The 18,950-nt window shown below is 40.4% G+C and overlaps 2 protein-coding genes across 2 annotated transcripts in view; one reads left to right on the plus strand and one right to left on the minus strand.

Moving 5' to 3' along the window:
• MRPS27 (mitochondrial ribosomal protein S27) overlaps positions 1 to 379 on the minus strand; it is a 48,355-nt gene extending 47,976 nt beyond the window's left edge. The window contains exon 1 of the mRNA XM_031602606.2: positions 248 to 379. Within this exon, the coding sequence (XP_031458466.1) occupies positions 248 to 311 (64 nt within the window). The 5' untranslated portion in view covers positions 312 to 379. The remainder of the gene's footprint in view (positions 1 to 247) is intronic.
• On the plus strand, positions 310 to 18,735 carry PTCD2 (pentatricopeptide repeat domain 2). The gene is made up of 10 exons (XM_031602607.2): positions 310 to 490; positions 1,992 to 2,084; positions 3,447 to 3,576; positions 4,410 to 4,527; positions 5,923 to 6,001; positions 10,164 to 10,255; positions 14,977 to 15,090; positions 16,613 to 16,687; positions 17,009 to 17,122; positions 18,436 to 18,735. The coding sequence occupies exons 1-10, from the start codon at positions 310 to 312 to the stop codon at positions 18,658 to 18,660; spliced, it is 1,221 nt and encodes a 406-aa protein (XP_031458467.2). The 3' UTR covers positions 18,661 to 18,735.
• The last annotated feature ends 215 nt before the right edge of the window (positions 18,736 to 18,950 follow it).

Here is an 18,950-nt window from a genome sequence, read left to right on the forward strand (position 1 = left end):
CCGCACGACCCCCGTGTCCCAGACAGGCAGACAGGCTGGGAGCCGCACATCCGAACGGAGAACGTGTCTCTGTCCCTCGTGTTCTGAAAGCTGCCCCAGTCCCGGCGTCAGAGCGAGTGCCTGCGCGCACGGCCCGTCCCTGCACCGTGCCCCACAGCCCTCTCAGCCATCGGCTCCCACGGAGGCCCGGCCCAACAGAGCTCGGCCCCGCGCCGCGCCGCGCCGCGCCGCGCCGCACACCACCGACCTGCCGCCGCGCCGAGGACCTTCCCGCCCCGCAGCGCGCCTCGCACGAGCACGGCGGCAGCCATGGCGCCCAGGGAGGAGGCGGTGGGGAGGGGGCCGGCCCGCCAACGCTCCGCCCCCGCCAGGCCGGGGCACAAGATGGCGGCGGTGCTCTCCGGCGGGTCGCGGCGGGTGATGCGGGTGGTGCTGCGGCGCTCGGCGGTTCGCCTGTCCGCCTCCGGCTGCTGGGGCTGCGTGGCCGCAGGTAAATACGGGCGACGCGGCGCCGGTCACCGGGTGGGGGAGAGCGGCTGGTTACTACAATTCCCAGCATGCATGGCGGGCGCTGCCAGCCGTCTGCATGTCGGGAGTTGTAGTCCCGATACGCCTGGCGGTGGATTTGGGGGGGGGGGAGAGGGGTAAATACAGGGGGATGAGTTGAACGGAAATACAGCTCCGCTGCACAGAGCTCCCCGCCAGCACCTGTCCGCTCCCTGAGATGCACGGGCTGTCTGCGAAGGCCCCGTCGGGCTTCCCACGAGGCGGGGCAAATTAGGGTAACTCCTGTTTTACCCACTGGTAATCCTCCTGTTAAATTTAAGAGATAAGCGTGCTGCTTTGCGGATTCTTACCTGCGCGTCGGTAACATGTCTCACGCAGAAAACAAACTTCGGCTGTGTGGCTTTGTTGCATCTTGCTGGGCAGATGCGAAGTTGATGTGTAACCTCCCTGGGTCAGTACTTCCTCCTACCCCTTCTCGATTAAGAGTCGTTCTTCTCACAAGCAGAAGACTTGGAGAGTAGTAGATTTAGAGGTTTAGGTTAGATATTAGGAAGTTTTCCACATAGAGAGTGGAGACGTGCTGGAACAGGTTGCCCGAGGAGGTTGTGGATGCCCCATCCCTGAAGGCATTCAAGGCCAGGCTGGATGTGGCTCTGTGCAGCCTGGTCTGGCTGTTGGTGACCCTGCACATAGCAGGGGGGTTGAAACTCAATGATCATTGTGGTCCTCCTCAACCCAACCCATTCTATGATTCGATTGTGACAATGTGAACTGCTGCAAAGATTCTTTGTTACCAGATTGTTTGCTACAAATAGGAATCTGCTGCTCAAGATCTTGACAAATGGCATTTGTGTGACACCTTTCTCAGGCAGCTTACAGAACCCTTTGGCTGAGATTGGCATCCAGAGTTAACTTTCTGATTCTGGACCCGTGTTTGTCTTTCTCTGGTGTCTGCCTGCACCGCAGCTTCACTGGGTCTCTTGAGCATTACTATATAGCAAATTATAATCTTTGCATATTCCTTTTTTGTCTTCTCACAGCAACAGGGGCAGCCAGCATCAGGCATACTGCAGTGATGATGGCAGCTGTGCTGCCAAGGTGTTCTTAGCAGCAGAGAGACGACAAGGCAGACCCTTACAAAAGCAGGATTCTTCTGCAGAATCCACTTGTATCTTAGCTAGGCAAGAGGGGAACATCCCTAATATATAAGCTTTTATTTTGCACATCCAATAAACACATGCCTTTTTAACCTTGTTGATATTAATACAGAAAAGCTATGATGTAGTGGTTGGTGGGTTTTTTGTTTCTTTTCTCAGTGATGTGAGCAATTGCAATTCTTGCAGTCTTTTAGTGTTGTGCTGCCAATAATTTGGTATCACACAATAGTTAAAAGCTGTAAGTTATAATTGGAATTGGAAAATTCTGCACTATCAAAGCAGTTGGTAGAATGTAAAACTTAAACTTCTTTATTTTTCTTATGGCAGGGAAACGGTATCTGCTAACAGAAGATAATATAAAGTTACCAGAATTTCAGCAGGCAAAAGTGGCAATTAGAAATGAATTTCATGGCAATAAAGGTATTTATATTTCCTTGGTAAGAACCGTTATAATTTTAATGTGAGTACTGGAAAGAAGATGGTCAAAACCATTATATACAGAAAATTGATTACAGTGAAAGGAATAGCTTGCATCTTCCTCTTGCAAGTTGTTTGCAGCTAAAAGTATCAGATCTGAAGCTTTGAAGAATGGCATGAGTTATGTCATCTTGAAAAATGTAGAGAAACATTCAGGTGTGCAAGGACATTAGAAAAGGACCTGAAATGTTTGTGCCCTTGCATTTCCAGTTTCATCTTGTAGTCTAATGTAAAGTACTGCTTAGTCTACAAATTGTGCTTCAAATACATCTTCAGCAGAGACGGTTAATGCAAATCCTGATACCTTCTTAACAGTCCAGAACAGACCTATGCCAGTAATTGATTTAATCTGCTCTGTGAAGCTAAGAGAATGAACTCAATAACTTTTTTGTTTGTTTTACATCATATAACCTCTCAGTTTTATGCCTGATTCTAGATTATGTCTCTAAACTCTGAATATGAAAAACGAGTTCAGGTTCCCTCAACTGATCAAAGAGGAAGAATGGTGGATTTTCCTTGATAGAGACTTTGTCGTGTCAGTTTGTATAAATTCTATACGTTAAAGAGGATAAATATAAACATAAATCCATCCTTAAAATCTACTGCTTGCACCTTTTTCATCGTCTGTAGGTATTTGGTGATAGCAAACTTTTGGCAGTTCTTCCAAATGATATAGTTGAGTGTTTTTCAGTTCCAAGGAAAGGACAGATATCAAATTTAGTTCTACATAAACCAGTCATCTGAAATAGAGTTAAGCAGAATTGAAATAATTGTTTATTTATACCTAGTAATAGCAGAGTTTGAATCAAGCATTGATAAATAATAATGCTATTATTTTGCTGTGATAATGACATACTCATATTGGACATGCTTCATATTATACCTAAGCAAAAGCCACGTATTTGGGTTTACAGGTAACAATTCACCTTTTTGTTGTTGTACAAGCAGTAGCTGGAGATAACTAATGAAAACAGATTGCTAACCATGTATTTGCATGTATGTGCACATGGTTTCTATACTTGGTGTTCAGGCTAGCAACTGAAATCTGAAAAGAAGTAAATAAGGCTTGTAATAAACTTTGGATTAGAAGCGAAAAAAAAGCAGTAATAACTAATCTGTTACACAAAATATGTGATATATCTATTTATTTATTATAGTTATAATATTGTAGTTATAACAGTATAATAGTTATTCTGAAAAAACAGGCTTTTTGCTGCACTGAGTCTCTGTGTTTCAAGTAGCAGGTATGCAACACAAATAATGGAATTGTCTATAGATTGCTTTTATAATGTGCTTCATTTTCAGATCCATATTTTAAAAATATTAAAGAAAAATTAAAGGAAAATAGAATTATTCTCAAAAATGAATTAAAAATTTTACTGCACTTATGTCAGACTTCATCTGATGTGGAGCTAGCCAAAAAAGTTATTTACAGGTACTTGTAACAATCCAGGTAACATTGTTTTCTCTCTTTATTTTACACTTTTGTTATTAGATCATCTTAAGCTGTGTCTGCAGGTAAGGGTTTATCCTAATTCAGGGACAATTTGCATAGTTAGTCCAATAGGCTAAGACTGCATTTTCATTTACTTCGGATCTTCCAGCCTGTCCCAGATTCTCAATCAAAGAAAAGTCAAGCTATGGGAATGAACTGGTGTCCTGCTATATATAGAAAAGTGAGCCACACAGGAACTTCACTTGTAAGCTGGGAGGTACTGGTGTGCTCAGAGGCATCTTCCAGCTATGACGTTTCTGCTTATAAACTGGTCTAGAAACATCAGTGGCAGGTCAGGAGGATTTGTGAATGGAAGCCTTCCCAGCAATTCCACGCAGAAGTTTTGGGAAGGAAAAAAAAAAAAGCAAAAAAAATATTATTTTTTAATTAGTGTGGCTTAGAAAAAGTTGAAATATTGCAGCAGGCATCACTGCTAAAATGGACCACTGCAACTTCCTGTGCAATTGCTCTGTGAATAGATAGTAAAGTAGTTGGCAATTCTGGTGAAGAGGATGCATTCTATAACTAATCTGATATGAATGTCTTCACTATAAGTAGAATAGTTTGCATATTGCTACTTCACTTTATTGGTTGAGTCAAAATTACATTTTTTTGCGGAAAATGTCTCTCTATTTATCTAAATGCCACTTACTGAAGATAGAAAAACAATGTGTCTGTCACTGCACATGCAGATTGTGCTGCCTATTTAAAGCTGTTTTCCCTTGGCAAATTCTGTGTGTTGTGTGATTAACTCTTTTGAGTCTTTCTAATAGGTACCATGAACAGAGTGGAATGACAGACTTGCATAGTTTTAAATTTGGGCCCCTCTTTATGAGGCTATGTTTTGAACTAGACCTTGAAACACCTGCAGTAGAACTTATCAAAGATCAGGTAATTTCCTCTATATATTTCACTAATATCACTGTTACCTACTACTTCAATATGAGTAATTGGTGTGCTTCGCATAACCTCAGAAACTTAAAGTACCCTGTGTATCTGTTGCAACAGCAAAGATATCTATCACGTTAATCTAACAGTGCTGTTTATATAGCTTTTGTTTTAAAAAAATAATAATTTAAAAGTTAAACAGTAATTAAAAGTAAAGTACATGTTAATTTGACTAACTTTTGTATTATCACACTTTTGTGTAATTGCATCATTTCAGTAAAGAGTATAGATTCAAGGATAATTCCTCAAAAAAGCTCTGATGCATATTTTCCTGCATTCTCTATTTCATATATCCATCCTGTATAAATAATTCTTGGAAGTGATCACTTCTGAATTCTTATGTAGCAGTTCGCTTAAATTCCTTAGATTGTTTATACCAGCAGATTTACCTAATTAGTCTGTACTTTGGACTCCCTCTGAAGTGCTGAAGAAACGTAAGGACTTGGTTTTGAACATCTCTGAAATGCTGTGTGCACTATTATGACAAAATATTGTTTGTACATACGTATATGTAGATGATTCTGTGCAAGAATGTTCTATTTTCAAAACTGGGGGCTAGTGGTAAGTCAGCTCTATGATAGGTAATCCAGGTATGGGATATACCTACTGAAAATGGGAAAAGTATTGCTTGGCCTCCTGTTCCTAGATTAGGTATGTGTTAAGTATATGAAGGTGTTATTTGGTTATAGTTGAGATCAGTCACTAAGATGAGTCCTGTAGTACTTACAGGACTTGGTAACTGATGGATGATAATGTACTGTATCACTTCTTAAGACCCTGCTTCAGAAAATTATCTTAATGTCTTTGACATTTCATCTGGCTATTCATATTGTCATACCATGCAGTGAATGCTGTGGAATGTAAAATATACTTGCTCTTTGTTCTGCTACTATGCTTGTCATGACCTAAGCCCTAGTGTGGATCTATTCACCATTTGATATTGTGATTAGCTGAAATTTATTTCGTATGAGTGGTACTTTACCCCAAAAATACTGTTATTCAGCTGCAGCTGCATATCTGCTAAGCTTCTGGAGTGGCAATTAGTCAGACTTCTGCTCGCATTAACTTAAAGGTCACAATCTGTCACTGAAAAAAGCATAGAAGTAGGAATCTCTTGTAAATATCTGTTTAAGTGTGCTTTTGAGTATAGTGAGACACTGCTAGTTTAGAGGTTACATGACAGAGGAGTCAGGGAACTAAAATAATTAAATACTGAACTCGTAAAGATGCAGCTCATTCCAATGGGAAGACTTGATAAACGCTGTGCACCATAATAATGCTCACTTACTTTATCCTAACTTTCTTTAAAACTCACTCTGTTTGTATGTTTTTCTACAGAATTTGCATGGTTTTTTCTCAGAGAGTACATCCTTCCATATTTTGATGACTATGTTGTTTAAAAAGGGTCTTTACAAAAGTAAGTACTGAGTTTTCTAGTGCAAATGCACTTAGAAGAGCGTACTTTTCTCTCTATGAGTGTGTGTATAAATATTGATTAGCTTTATCAGTATGAAGTACTAACAATATTTTAGAAGACCAAACATCATATAAATCAGTACAGATGCAAAATATCTGTACTGTATTGTGTAATAAAGATGGAAGGCTTTATCTGTTTCATACTTGGAATGGCATTCTTACCATCTTGCGGTCATATGGAATTATGATTGGAACATTCTTCTTTAATGTTCTCTAAAAGCTTAACTCCTCTCTGGATTCTAATTTCCTGTAGTTTTGTTTTTTGTGTGTGTGTGTGTCTCCCTATTCTAAGTTTGTTTTATACGGTTTTCAGAACAGTAAGTTCTCCAACACATTTTTCTAGCAGTTCTGTGTTTCATAGAATCATGGAATCATAAAATCACCAAGGTGGGAAGAGACCTCTGAGGTCATCCAGTCCAGCCATCCACCTCTCACTGGTATTTCCTGCTAAACCATGTCCCTCAGTACAACATCTAAGTGTTTCTTGAACACAATCAGGGATGGTGATTTCAGCACCTCCCTGGGCAGCCTATTCCAGTGCCTGTGCTGTCCAGTGTTCATGCTTTGAGAAGTAGCCTTTCTAACGTTCCACTTGAATCTCTCCTGGTGCAACTTGATAGAGCTGTTCGCTCTATTCCTATTGCTAGTTACACAAGAGAAGAGGCTGACCCTCCACCTCACTGCAATCTCCCTTCAAGTAGTTGTAGAATGACGGGGTCTTTCCTGAGCCTCTTCTTCTCTGGAGGAAATAATCCCAGCTCCCTCAGCCACTTCTCATAAGGCTTAAGCTCCAGACTCCTCACCATCTTCACTATCCTTCCCTGAACGTGCTCCATGGCCTCACTGTCGTCTTAGAGACTGAGAGGCCCACAACTGAACACTGTACTCAAGGTGTGGCCTCACCAGGCCTGAGTAGAATCATCACTTACTTGCAGCGCTGTTTTTGATTTTCAGGATGCCATTGTCCTTGGCTACCTGAGCACACTGCTGGCTCATGTTCAGTCAAGTGTTGACCAAAACCCCCAGGTCCGTTTCTTCTGCACAGTATTCCAGCCACTCTACCTTAAGGCTGTAGCGTTGCTTGTGATTGTTGTGGCCGAAGTGCAGGACCTGGCACTTGGTGTTGTTGAACTTCATCCCACTGGCCTCAACTCAGTTATCCAGCTTGTCCAGATCCTTCTGTAGGTCCTTTCTTTCCCCAGGCAAATCACTGCTTCTTGTCAATTTGGAATTGTCTGCAGGCTTCCTGAGGGTGCACTTAGTGCCTGCATCCAGGTCACCAATAAAGATAACAAACAGGACAGGCCCCATTACTGACCCCTGGGCCACACCACATGACCTGTCGCCATCTGGATGTGAGTCCATTTACCACCACATTCTGGGCCTAGCCAACTAGCTGGTTCCTTACCCAGCAAAGAGTGTACCTGTCCAAGCCATGGGCTGCCAGCTTCTCCATGCAGGATACTGTGGAAGATAATGTCAAAGGCTTTGGTGAAGTCCAGGTGGACTATGGTAACAGCATTTCCCTCATAGACTGCACAGGTCACTCAATCAAGCAGGACCTGCCTTTCATGAGCCCATGTTGGCTGGGTGTGATTCCCCACTTTTCCTGCACATGCTGTGTGATCTCCCTCAAGATTATTTATTCCGTAACCTTTCATGGCACTGACGTAAGGCTGACAGGCCTGTAGTTCCCCAAATCCTCCTTACAACCCTTCTTGTATATGGGAATTACAATGGCAAGTCTCTAGTCCTCTGGGACCTCTGGTTGACCAGAAATGCTGATAGATGATAGAAAGCAGCTTGCTAATCACCTCCACCAGCTCCCTCCCACCTTCAGGTGGACCCCATCCAAGCTCCCTGTTCATCAATGCCAGTCTTCTTTCCTACGGGCTCATCTTGTGGCACAAGGGAACAGCCTGCTCCTGTACCTTTAAGACTTCCTTCTTCTGGGGTGAGCGACCTGAACCTGTTTCCCCTTCAGGACTGAATCCCAAGAGATCCTTCTTACCAATTGCCTGGACAGTTCGAAGTCCATCCTCCAGAAGTCCAGGATAGCAGTCTTGCTGCCCCCTCTCCTGACTTCACCAAGAATCAAGAATTCTACCATTTTATGGTTGCTTTGTCCAAGACAGCTCCTGACCTCATCTCCCACAAGACCTTCTCTGTTTGTGAACAGCAGGTCTAGCAGGGCATCTTCTCTGCTAGTCTCTCTTACCACTGCATCAGGAATTTATCTCCCTACATACTAGAAACCTCCTACACTGCTTCTGCACTGTATTGCATTTCCAGTATATATCAGGAAAGTTGAAGTCCTCCATGAGAACAAGGGCTGGCAGTCGCACATCTGCCAGCTGCTCATAGAAAGCCCCATCCAGCTCTTCATCCTGGTTAGCTGGTCTGTAACAGACTCCCACCAGCATGCCACCCATGTTAGCTCTTTCTTGATCCTTACCCGTAGAAATTCAGTCCTCTCATTTGCAGCCCTGAGCTCAGCAATGCTGAAACACTCTCTGACGCAGAGAGCTTCACTACCACCCCACCTTCATTACCTATCTCTTCTGAACAGCCTAAAGCCATCTATTGCAGCACTCCATTCATAGGAGCGATCCCATCATGTTTCCATAATGGCAACTAAGTCATAGTTTGCCTGCTACACAATGGCTTCTAGGCCCTCCTGTTTGTTTCCCATGCTGCATACATTGGTGTAGATGCACTTCAGCTGAGCCCTTTGCCTTACCCCTAAATCTCATCATCATTCTTCTGTGCTCATCTCTGGCAGGCCTGGTTTTATCCCCTTCTTCTTCATACCTAGTTTAAAGCCCTCTCAATGACTACTGCCAGCACCTGGGCTGGGATCCATTTCCCTCCTTTGAGACGGGTGAGACCTGTCAGCAGCCATTATGCCAGGCACCGAGTAAACCTCATAGTCAAAAAATACCCCAAATTCTTGACACTAGTCTATCAACAACATATTGTTCCCTGCTACTGAAAGCAAAATATGAACTGTTTACCCACTGTGTGCTCCGACTGTCCCAGTCCTTTGAAGTCCTTTTTTACAGTCCTCAGGCTTCTCTCAGTGACTTAGTCACTGCCAGCCTGAGCTGTCAAGAAAGGATAATAATCAGAGGGGTAAATCAGACTAGCAAGTTTTCCTAGAAATATCCCTGACTCAAGTCCCAGAGAGGCAGCACAGCTCCCTGTGGGTAGGGTTTGGCCAACATATAGGGACCTCCATTCCTCTCAGGAAGGAGTTGCTTATGAAAGTCACCCTTCTTTCCTTCTTGGTGGTGGCTGTCTTGAGGTACAAAATTGACTGCTTCACCCTAGACAACTTCGTGGGTGGACCTCCCTTCTGATTTTTGTCAGAACAGTGGATAGTACCCTTTTTCCTTTGGTAAGAAAACAGGCTGGAATCTTGGTTTGTCTTACCTAGCCTCCATGCACAGAGTGGCTACTGCAGTATTTAAGGCAAGTGCATAAAATCACACTTTGGTCTTTTCTGATAATATGACAGGGAATCAACTGATTTGACTGAAAAGAATATGGAGTAAGTTTTCCAAGCAAATCACGCTCTTTGGAATTTGTTGGATGTGCAGCACTTAGTCTTACAGTGCTTGGCAAATCAGCTCAATGGTTGTCCTAAAGGCTGAGATTGGATCATCCTTAAAGGAACTAGATCTGAAGCAGAATGCAGTGTTACAGTGTAATGAAGTTTATGCTTTAGTGAGGAGCATTAGATTGAAAATGGTTGAAGCTTTTGTTGTGTGACTTGTCTTTGTTCTGGACTGCTATGAGGGAAAAAAAAATGGCGTTGTCAATTTTCCTGATGTTTGCTTTCAGACTGTGTGAAGATAATAGAACAGTAAAGTCAGGTGCTAGTGTAGACTGAAAGCTTCCTATCTCTGAAGCAGTGTCTCATCCAATTGATTCTCTGTTAAGGTTCTTAAAATATACTAATTTGTAAAAAGTTAACAGATGTCAGATTGCATTCTGATTTTGAAGTAAAGTTCCTGAGCACACACAATGCTGAGATTTTTTCAAGTCATTAAACATATAGCATTGAATTTCTGAATTGAGTAACACAACTGTGTTTTTGGCAGGTGCCTTGGAAGTCCTAGCAGAAATGAAAACACAAGGAATACCTTTCAACAAAGAAACCTATTTATTGGCATTTGCAGTATGCTACAAATTGGTAAATATTCTCAGTTAACATGATGAAGTACTTGAAATGCCTTCTCTGTGTCTTCCTTTTTGGAATTTTAACATTTTCATATGTTCCCAGTCATGATTTTATATCTAATGCAAATATTTTAGACATAATTAAGTCATAAATCACTTCACTGTTCATGATCTTTTGTACATATATGGCTTCCAATACCAGCGATATATCACAAAGCATATCTCCAAAAGAATTACAAGGACATTAACATTAAGAAACAAATCTGATACAGCCTTCGATTAACTGCTTGCATTCTTTCTCTGTGGACTGTGCCAAAGTGTACAGCCACAATATTAGATTTATAGTCTGGTTTCTTTGGGAGACAGGATATATATGATACATTCTTTTTGACAGATAACTCCCTCCCATTCCTCTTCCAAGTAAATCTTGGAACATTTTTACAATTGCACCCAAATTTGACAGGGATTAAAGTTCTCAAAGGTGATCTGTTATTACATGCTAGCTGAGTTGACAAAAGAAAGATAAATGAATGCTTCAGTGAGAGACAGGCTTCCCCTAAACCTTAATAGTACATTTAGAAAAATTGTGAGACAATAAGGAATTAGGCTACATAGGTTTTATAACAGTTCTTAGAGTAGCTTCCCTACTCACCATCTATAGCAAAGAGAGTCTGCCAAACATTTTTCTTTATATTTCTCTCCAGATTTTAATCAATTCTGTAATTTGAAGTATTAACAGGCCCTTCCCAAACACAGTAGAAAACTCTTTTTCAATTTAACCATGCTTTTTGGAATAGACACTGGCTGAAGAAAAATGATCCACAAGGCTAAATTTCCTCATATTTCTCAGTTAACTATACAGTGAATCTGAGCACATGTGTGATAAAAACGAGTCAGCCAGAAATGGTAACTCTGAAGTACTTTCTGAGGTGTTTCTGGAAGTCTCAGTCCTGATGAATTGCAGCTGCTTTTAGGTCAAGGAAACAGAGATAGCCATATGGCTTTTATGTTCGTAGACTGGGGCAGTAAGTGGATCTCAAAAAGAGCTATGGAAAAAATTTGCACTTAAAACAAGCTAGTGATTCATGGCTGCAGTTCATTTAGGGGTGCTACCATTTCTATCCAGAGAGTGCTGTTTTTAGGAAGTACTGAATGTAGAAATACAGTGACGGTGTGCTACAACACTAGTTTATAAGCTTGTGTTTGCTCCCAGCATCTACCTAGACAATATCTGTAACTGTAACATTACTTTGTGGTCTGCACTCTGTCCCTTCCACTCTGTGAAAAGTAATGACTTTCACTGAATCCCATTGTGTTTCTCTGAGGTCTACTCAGTCTATGGTAGCTTTACATAATCTCTAAAATTCTAACATGTTACTTTCCATGGCCTGTTGCATGAGGGCTTGGATCCCTAGCATACAGAAGAAGAGGTTCCTGAGACTTTTGCTTTCTACTACTGTCTCTGCACCTGTTTTCAGCAGTGAATCTGGCACATTGTTATTTAGAATCGCAGAATCATTTAGGCTGAAAAAGACTTCTAAGATCATGTAGTCCAACCATTAGCCCACTAAACCATTTCCCTCAGTGCCACATCTACACATTTCTTGAACACCTCGAAGGACGCTGCCCTTACCAATCCTCTGGGGAGCTTGTTCCAATCGTTGACTGCTTTTTCATAGGAGAAATTTATCTTCATATCCAACGTGATCCTCCCCTGGTGTGTAGCTTGGGACCATTAGTTAGTTGTCCTATCACTAGATGGATGGGAGAAGAGACCAACCCTAACCTTGCTGCAGCCTAGTTGCTGAGAGTGATAAGGGCTCCCTTAGCCTTCTTTTCGCTGGACTGAACAGTCCCAGTTCCCTCAGCCCCTTGTTACAGGACCTGTGCTCCAGACCCTTCACTAGCTTTCTTTCCCTGCTTTGGACATGCTTTGATATCTTTCTTTTAACCCAAAATCAGACATAGCACTCAAGATGGGCCCTTGCCAGTGCCAGGGGACAATCACGTCCCTAGTCCTGTTGGCTGCGCCATTTCTGATACAAGCTGATACAATGCCATTGACCTTCTTGGCCACCTAAGCACACTGCTGAATCATGTTCAGCTGGCTATCAACTAGCAGCCTCGGATCTTTTTCTGCCATGCAGCTTTCCAGCTGTTCTGCCCGAGGTCTGTAGCGCTGCCTGGGGTTATGGTGACTTAAGTGCAGGACCTGGCACTTGTTTTTTTTTTTATATGTCATGCAGTAAGCTTCAGCTCACTGATCCAGCCTGTCAGCCCATCAATACAACCTAAATTTCTTTAACAAATTCATAAAAATCGAGGGGAAATGATCATAAGCTGACATTCAGTTGTTTTAACAATAAAATAACTCCTCATGTGCTAAAGAGGATTAGGCAGAGCTCCTTCAAAAGCTTAATCTGTTCTTTCAACTGCTAATGCTGAATGCTAAGACTCCAAATAAGGAGGAGAACCATGAAGCTTCAAAGTGCTTTTGCTTTGCTAACATGAGAAAATTGAGGAAAAATCTTGAAGGGAAATGTCCTTGAGATATATGATTTGAATATTGAAAACAATGGCACTGGTACCATTAACAATACTGCTGGATTTTTACTTTCTTGATTTCTTTTAAGGAACTGTTCCAGAGACCAATACTGGAGAATGTACAAGCCTTAAAGCTCTGATTATTGCTAGTGGATAAACAAAGAAATTAGTGTAGAGAAGTATTTCTGAGGACAGCCAATAGGAAGTTTTAAATATTTGTAGGGTCTACTATTACCCAAGGTAAACAAGAGATCCTTCTTTTTTTTATGACTTTCACTGAATCCCATTGTGTTTCTCTGAGGTCTACTCAGTCTATGGTAGCTTTACATAATCTCTAAAATTCTAACATGTTACTTTCCATGGTCTTCCAAGTGCTATAAGCCTTTTAATAATAATGAAATGTGTATGTGTAATAGTTATCTTTTTTTGTGGTCAGAATGTTTCGAAATTTTTAAAGAACATGACATTTATTATGTCATTCAAAAGGTATTTTCACAAGCTGTGTAAACCATTGAGAAGTAAAATGGAGAAGTATCCCTTAAAACCCGAAAGATGACCCAATCTTAGATCACAGCTGCTGTTTTACATGAATGGCACTTTGAACAGTAGGAATAGAGATCAGTGCCTGATACTAGGAAAGAACATGAAGGATGTTATCCAAGACACTGGTACAAGCTGTTAGAAAACTGCTACTGCCAACTCAAAGTTTGACAGGTTTTAAATTGTTTGGGGTTCAATTAGCTCTCTTTACCATTTCCATTGTGAAGAGCATTATTTTTGATAGTGGTGGTTTTTGAAATGATGCACAGGTAAACACACTGCCTTTTACTCTAGGCTTCTTTTGAAAATAATGACATTAATGTTATTACCGTATATCATTCATTACAGGTAAGATGCAAATTATGTATGCCTGTAAAGTAAACTGTGCTGGTAATTCTTGACCTTTGGAGTACTTAATTGCTAACTGAATGTGGAGATGAAGCACTGATGCAATTTATTGCTGCTCATGAATAATGCAAGATTTCTATGTTGGAAAAAGCAAATATGTAAACTATTATCACAGAATGGTCATGGTTGAAAGGTACATCAAGGATCATGAATCTCCAACCCCCCTGCCACAAGCAGGCCACCAACCTCTCCATTTAATACTAGACCAGGCTGCCCAGGGTCCCATCCAATCTGGCCTTGAACACCTCTGGGAATGGGGCATCCACAGCCTCTCTGGGCAGCCTGTTGCAGCACCTCACCACTCTCATAGTAAAGAACTTCCCCCTGACATCCAACCTAAATCTTCCCTCCCTCAACTTAAAACCATTTCCCCTTGTGCTGTCATTATCTACCCTTTCAAAGAGTTGATTCCCCTCCTGTTTATAGGTTCCCTTTAGGTACTGAAAGGCTGCAATGAGGTCACCCCGCAGCCTTCTTTTCTCCACGCTTAACAAGCCCATCTCCCTCAATCTGTCCTCACAGGGGAGGTGCTCCAGTCCCCTGATCATCTTTGTGGCCCTCCTCTGGACCCTCTCCAACAGCTCTGTATCTTTCTTGTACTGGGGGCTCCAGACATGAACAAGTATTCTGGATGGAGCCTCATAAGGGCAGAGTAGAGAGGGGCAATCACCTCCCTGTCCCTGCTGGCCACTGCTCTTCTGAGATTATATTACATTAGATTGTCTACTTTGGAAACATCTTGCCAAATATAATCCTTAAGAGAGAGGCTCAAAATTGCTGAATATTCAAATTTACTTGTGTGCATATTTCTGTAATACAGCGGTGCTGATTAATTTAATGTTTGGGAAACACTGATTTTCATAAACTACCCTTTTAGAATAGCTTAGAATTAGAATTAGAAAAAGTCAGCCTTTTTCCTAATTTGGGAATGGTAGGAAAATTGAAAATGTTGCTTTTAGCTGACTCCCAGGGGTCGTTGTCTCTTTTGTAGAAGCCAAAACATTCAAAGGAATGAAATGGTGGTTATTTTTACCCTCTTCTGAGTACTGTAGCACTAAATGTCATCTTTTGGTGTTGTATATCTCAGGAAATACAGAATCTCCTTGGTTCAGACATAGATTGCCTTGCTGGCCTTACGGTACATTTACTTCTGAATGCCTTCTGAATGTCACTGCAGTTGCCTACAGTAATTTCAGATCACATGACTGACAAAGGCAATGTATGTATGAAATTTCTACATAGGGCAGCCTGGAGTCTTGCAAAATCTCTGCAAAACTGCTTGAAGAAGCACAGCTAAAAGGTGACACATTACCACCGCGAGCATTCTACTTTGCTGTGGCATCTGCTCTGAAGCAGGTATAGTGTCTTTTTCTTTTGATTTATATCTCAAGATTATTTTGTTTTACAACAGTCAGCTGAAGAAAGCTAACGAAGAGGAAGCATAACTGACCTAGGGAATTATTTTAAGTACTATAACTTTTATGGCCCTGAAGAAAGGGTTATAGGTAACTCCCACATAAACTGAATGTCAAAATTCTGAAGCATGTGTCTTGTGTCTAATGCACAGATGGGTTTTTCTGCTGACAATTAGACGTAGAATTTTCTTACAAAATTGGGGAAAGTTGGGCTCGTGGTTTTTGATATACCCATGGCCCAGTCCTGCAGATGTTGATGCTTAGTAATGATTTCCTTCAAATAGGATAAAAATAATTTTAAATACTTGTGCAGTAAGCTCTTCAAAATGTTTGTCTATAGAGGCAAATTCAAGGACTGCAATATGTACTGCCCTTTTGTTCAGAATGGCCTGTCCTTAGTAGTATGTTGCCTCAAGGTGAGATTTTCCATATATCTCAAGTGCCTAAGTATTGACTTGAAGCAGATCGGAGCGAAAGACTGAATAGGAGAATAAGAGTTAGGAAATCCTTATGTATACTGTTTCTTCTGCCATTAACCTGTGTGTACATTTTGAGGAAATTATGAACATTCTCTCTTGCGTATCTAAAGAGAGATCAGACTGTGAGTGTCTTAAAGAACTAGAGATTTGATATTGGTAACTGTTTTGGATGAATGAAATAAGAGGTTAAAGCTTTGTGATGCTTTCTTTGATTTTTTTTGCATAATCTCTGTATAGACAGCACAGCTGAACAATAGTGTCATAGAAATTTATCTGTTCGTTTGCATGGTGGTATGATTTGGTCTTCTCATTAACATTAACAAAAATCTGTCTCTGAAACATCATGAAATATCCTTGGTAATTTGTTATATATAAAATTGAGCTAAAATTACTGTTTTGTAAACAGATTAATGATCCAGATTACACTTAACTATTCCTAAAACTGCATGTTCATTGGCATCTTTGATCTTGCTTTGAATAAGATGTCTCTTGATCCCTTGTAAATGTCAGTGTTATGTGTAAATGTCCTTACAAATCAGTTGGTGTTACAGATGTGGTACTTTAATGTGCATATCCTAAAAGTTAAAAATGCTGGGCAGAATAAGATATCTACTAATCATGTTCTGCACTTCATTTAAGTACTCTGACATGTGCCGAAATCAAGCTTGGATGTAATTCTTCTATTTTTAAGGTGCACTTGTGCTTGGTGTTGGTTACATGAATTCATGTGCCTGCTGATCTAAGAACTAAAATTTGAAAATACTGTTTGCTATGCTGGAGAGCTAGCTAACATGCAAACTCCGGTGTGGAGTATTTCTTTCACAGGCTGGATGCTACACTGGGCTGTGGGACCTGGTCAAAGTGTTGTAGATGCTTTTGTGTTTCAGTGAGAAGTTGTAAGAGCTTCTTGTTTCAGGCTTTTATTGTGGGAATGTGTCATATATTTAGCTGTATTTTTTTAAATTATTTTTAATTCCTTTTCAGGATGATATAGCACAAGCCCAGTTTTATTGTTCTCAGATAAGGAAAACAGAGAATAAAGTATACAGTAACCTTAAAGTAAGTATGCTTGCTTTATATTAGAGTTTTACAATATAAATATGCTCTAAAAGGCAAACAACTCTCATGTGCAGAGCAGCTGAAGGCTCCAGGTTCTCTATTCCTTTCCAAGTTTCAGCTGCAAAACAAAACAAAACGAAACAAAAAATTATGTGGAAATTGACCATTCTGTCTGCCTTCACAATTAATGGATTTTATCAGCCCAGCATCTAGAAAAGTATTTTGGTCATTCTTTCATTCATTATGTTTTCCTCAAATATTTTCTTTTAAGGCTTTCTTTCTAATGATTACTTTGTGGATATATTTAATTTTACTTTTAAGGTTCTTGTCCAGCTCAGATCTGGTTTGCTGGAAGAAGTAATAAAGACTTTAGAGGCAGCCATGGACGTAGATACTCCTCCCTTTGTGAAAAAAATTGAATTTTCTGAGCAAGTGGTAAGTATACATAATGAACAGAATCAGGCAAGTATGTCATCACAGATGTGTGCTGGTTGGGGATGCAGACCTGGGGGTTGTAAGGAAAGTCAGAGAGGAGGTCTTGGGTGCTTAACTAAGCTACGATTTTCAGTTACAGAGCTTCAAGTTTCTGAGTATATCCTACTAAAACTGCTTTGTTTCTGATACATTCAGATGCCAAGACAGCTGACTGGTTTATTGTGCTGCTGGGCAAAGTCCTTAGCTGTCTACTTCCCTTTTTATTGAGAATCTAGCTTTTAGAAGTTTGAATTTCAACTGAGAGAAGATGAAGAGTTCCCTAGAGGCCTTAAATAATTTATTCCCCTTGCTTTATATGCTGGCATCATTTGATGTAAAAATGAGAATAAAGTCCTGATCACACTCATATTGTATTACTTAGTAGTATTTGCAAACATCTGTGATGCTATGCAGAGAAGTGTGATATAGGAGATGATAGCTTCCTTTACAGTACTGGTCACTGAGAAGGAAATGTGTGTATGAATGAAACCCTTTCAGCTTGGCAGCACTGCTTTTTCTTTTCCTGAAATTTATTAGTGTGCCTATTTTGAACATGTATGGAACAATGTATTTTAAGATTTTGCTAATAATTAAATAATTACCCTTTTAGTGCTGTTTCGCAGCAGAATAATTGATACATTAGCAGTAGGTAAAAAGGAGGTATGCCTTTCAAAGCACAGTTAATGGATATTTGTGGCAATAAAAACTGCATGTGTCAGTGTTGTATTTTTATTTTTATTCTGTAAATTTGTAACAGTTCCTAGGAAGACCAAGCATTTGTCCTAGCCCATTCCTTTTACTACTGAGTTTACTAATCTTTTTTTACAGATTCATTCGTTCTTTAGCTCCTACTCCATCTATGGCATAGTTTACTGAAATTTCCATTGTTCTTTTGTATGACTTACTGATTTGAACTCTACATTTAGCTATGGAATAATAATTGTGCTTATTTGGAAAATAGATTTCGGGAAGCACTTGTGTTGCTTGGGTTTAAATAGAAAACAATTGCGTTAGTCTGCTGTAAGACTGCAAATAAGACTGTATTTCTTTGAGAAAGTTTTTAATGTAATAAACTTTCTCTAATAGGTATCTAGTGCATTTCCAATGTTGCCTGTTCATGTATGTGTGTACTGCTTGAATTCCTTTTCTTATAAGCCACTGCACTAGCTGTGTATGTTGATGGGTTTGGGGTTTTTTCCTTTGTCTTCAGTACGGTTTTTGATTGAGATCTTTGCTGGCTGAATTGTAACAGTGTATTATTTTCCCCTCCTCAGCTGGCCACAGCCAGGGAAAAGATGGAAAAAAACCCTGACTTTTCTGCCAAATTAAGAGATATTTATACCAAACTGCAAGCTTCAGGACGGATAACCACATGCACACTGGAAGACATGCTTTTCCAGATTCCTAGTTCAAAGAAGATTCCAACAAAATTTTTAAATAAAAAACAATTAAGTTATCAGGCTGCTAAACTGCTTCGGTCAAATCTACTGTTGGAATAGCTCAATATTTATTGCTAAACTGAACTAATGTCACCTAGAAGCATGTTTGAATAAAATGTCTTCTTTCCTTCTTCACTGTGGGAAATTGTTTAAGTTTCTTGTCTGAAACTGAATTACAAATGTAGATCATATAGATTTTTTATTTGAATTTTGATGCCTTAATGCTGGGTTTTATTCAGAAAACAAGTGATCAGAATAATTTGAAGTTTTTCCTCAAAGACTTAAATCATGGTCAGAGCCAGAGGGTTGTGCTCAACAGCTCTGTGTCCAGATAGAGGCCAATGAAAAGT

The sequence above is a fragment of the Phasianus colchicus genome, chromosome Z, assembly GCF_987193195.1.
Source record: "Phasianus colchicus chromosome Z, bPhaCol1.hap1.1, whole genome shotgun sequence".
Taxonomy (NCBI): domain Eukaryota; kingdom Metazoa; phylum Chordata; class Aves; order Galliformes; family Phasianidae; genus Phasianus; species Phasianus colchicus.

Coding starts and splice junctions, on each gene's coding strand:
- PTCD2 (XM_031602607.2), top strand. CDS start 310: ATGGCGCCCAGGGAGGAGGCGGTGGGGAGGGGGCCGGCCCGCCAACGC. Junction 16,688..17,008: donor AAGTATACAGTAACCTTAAA/GTAAGTATGCTT, acceptor TTTACTTTTAAG/GTTCTTGTCCAGCTCAGATC. Junction 17,123..18,435: donor TTGAATTTTCTGAGCAAGTG/GTAAGTATACAT, acceptor TCCCCTCCTCAG/CTGGCCACAGCCAGGGAAAA.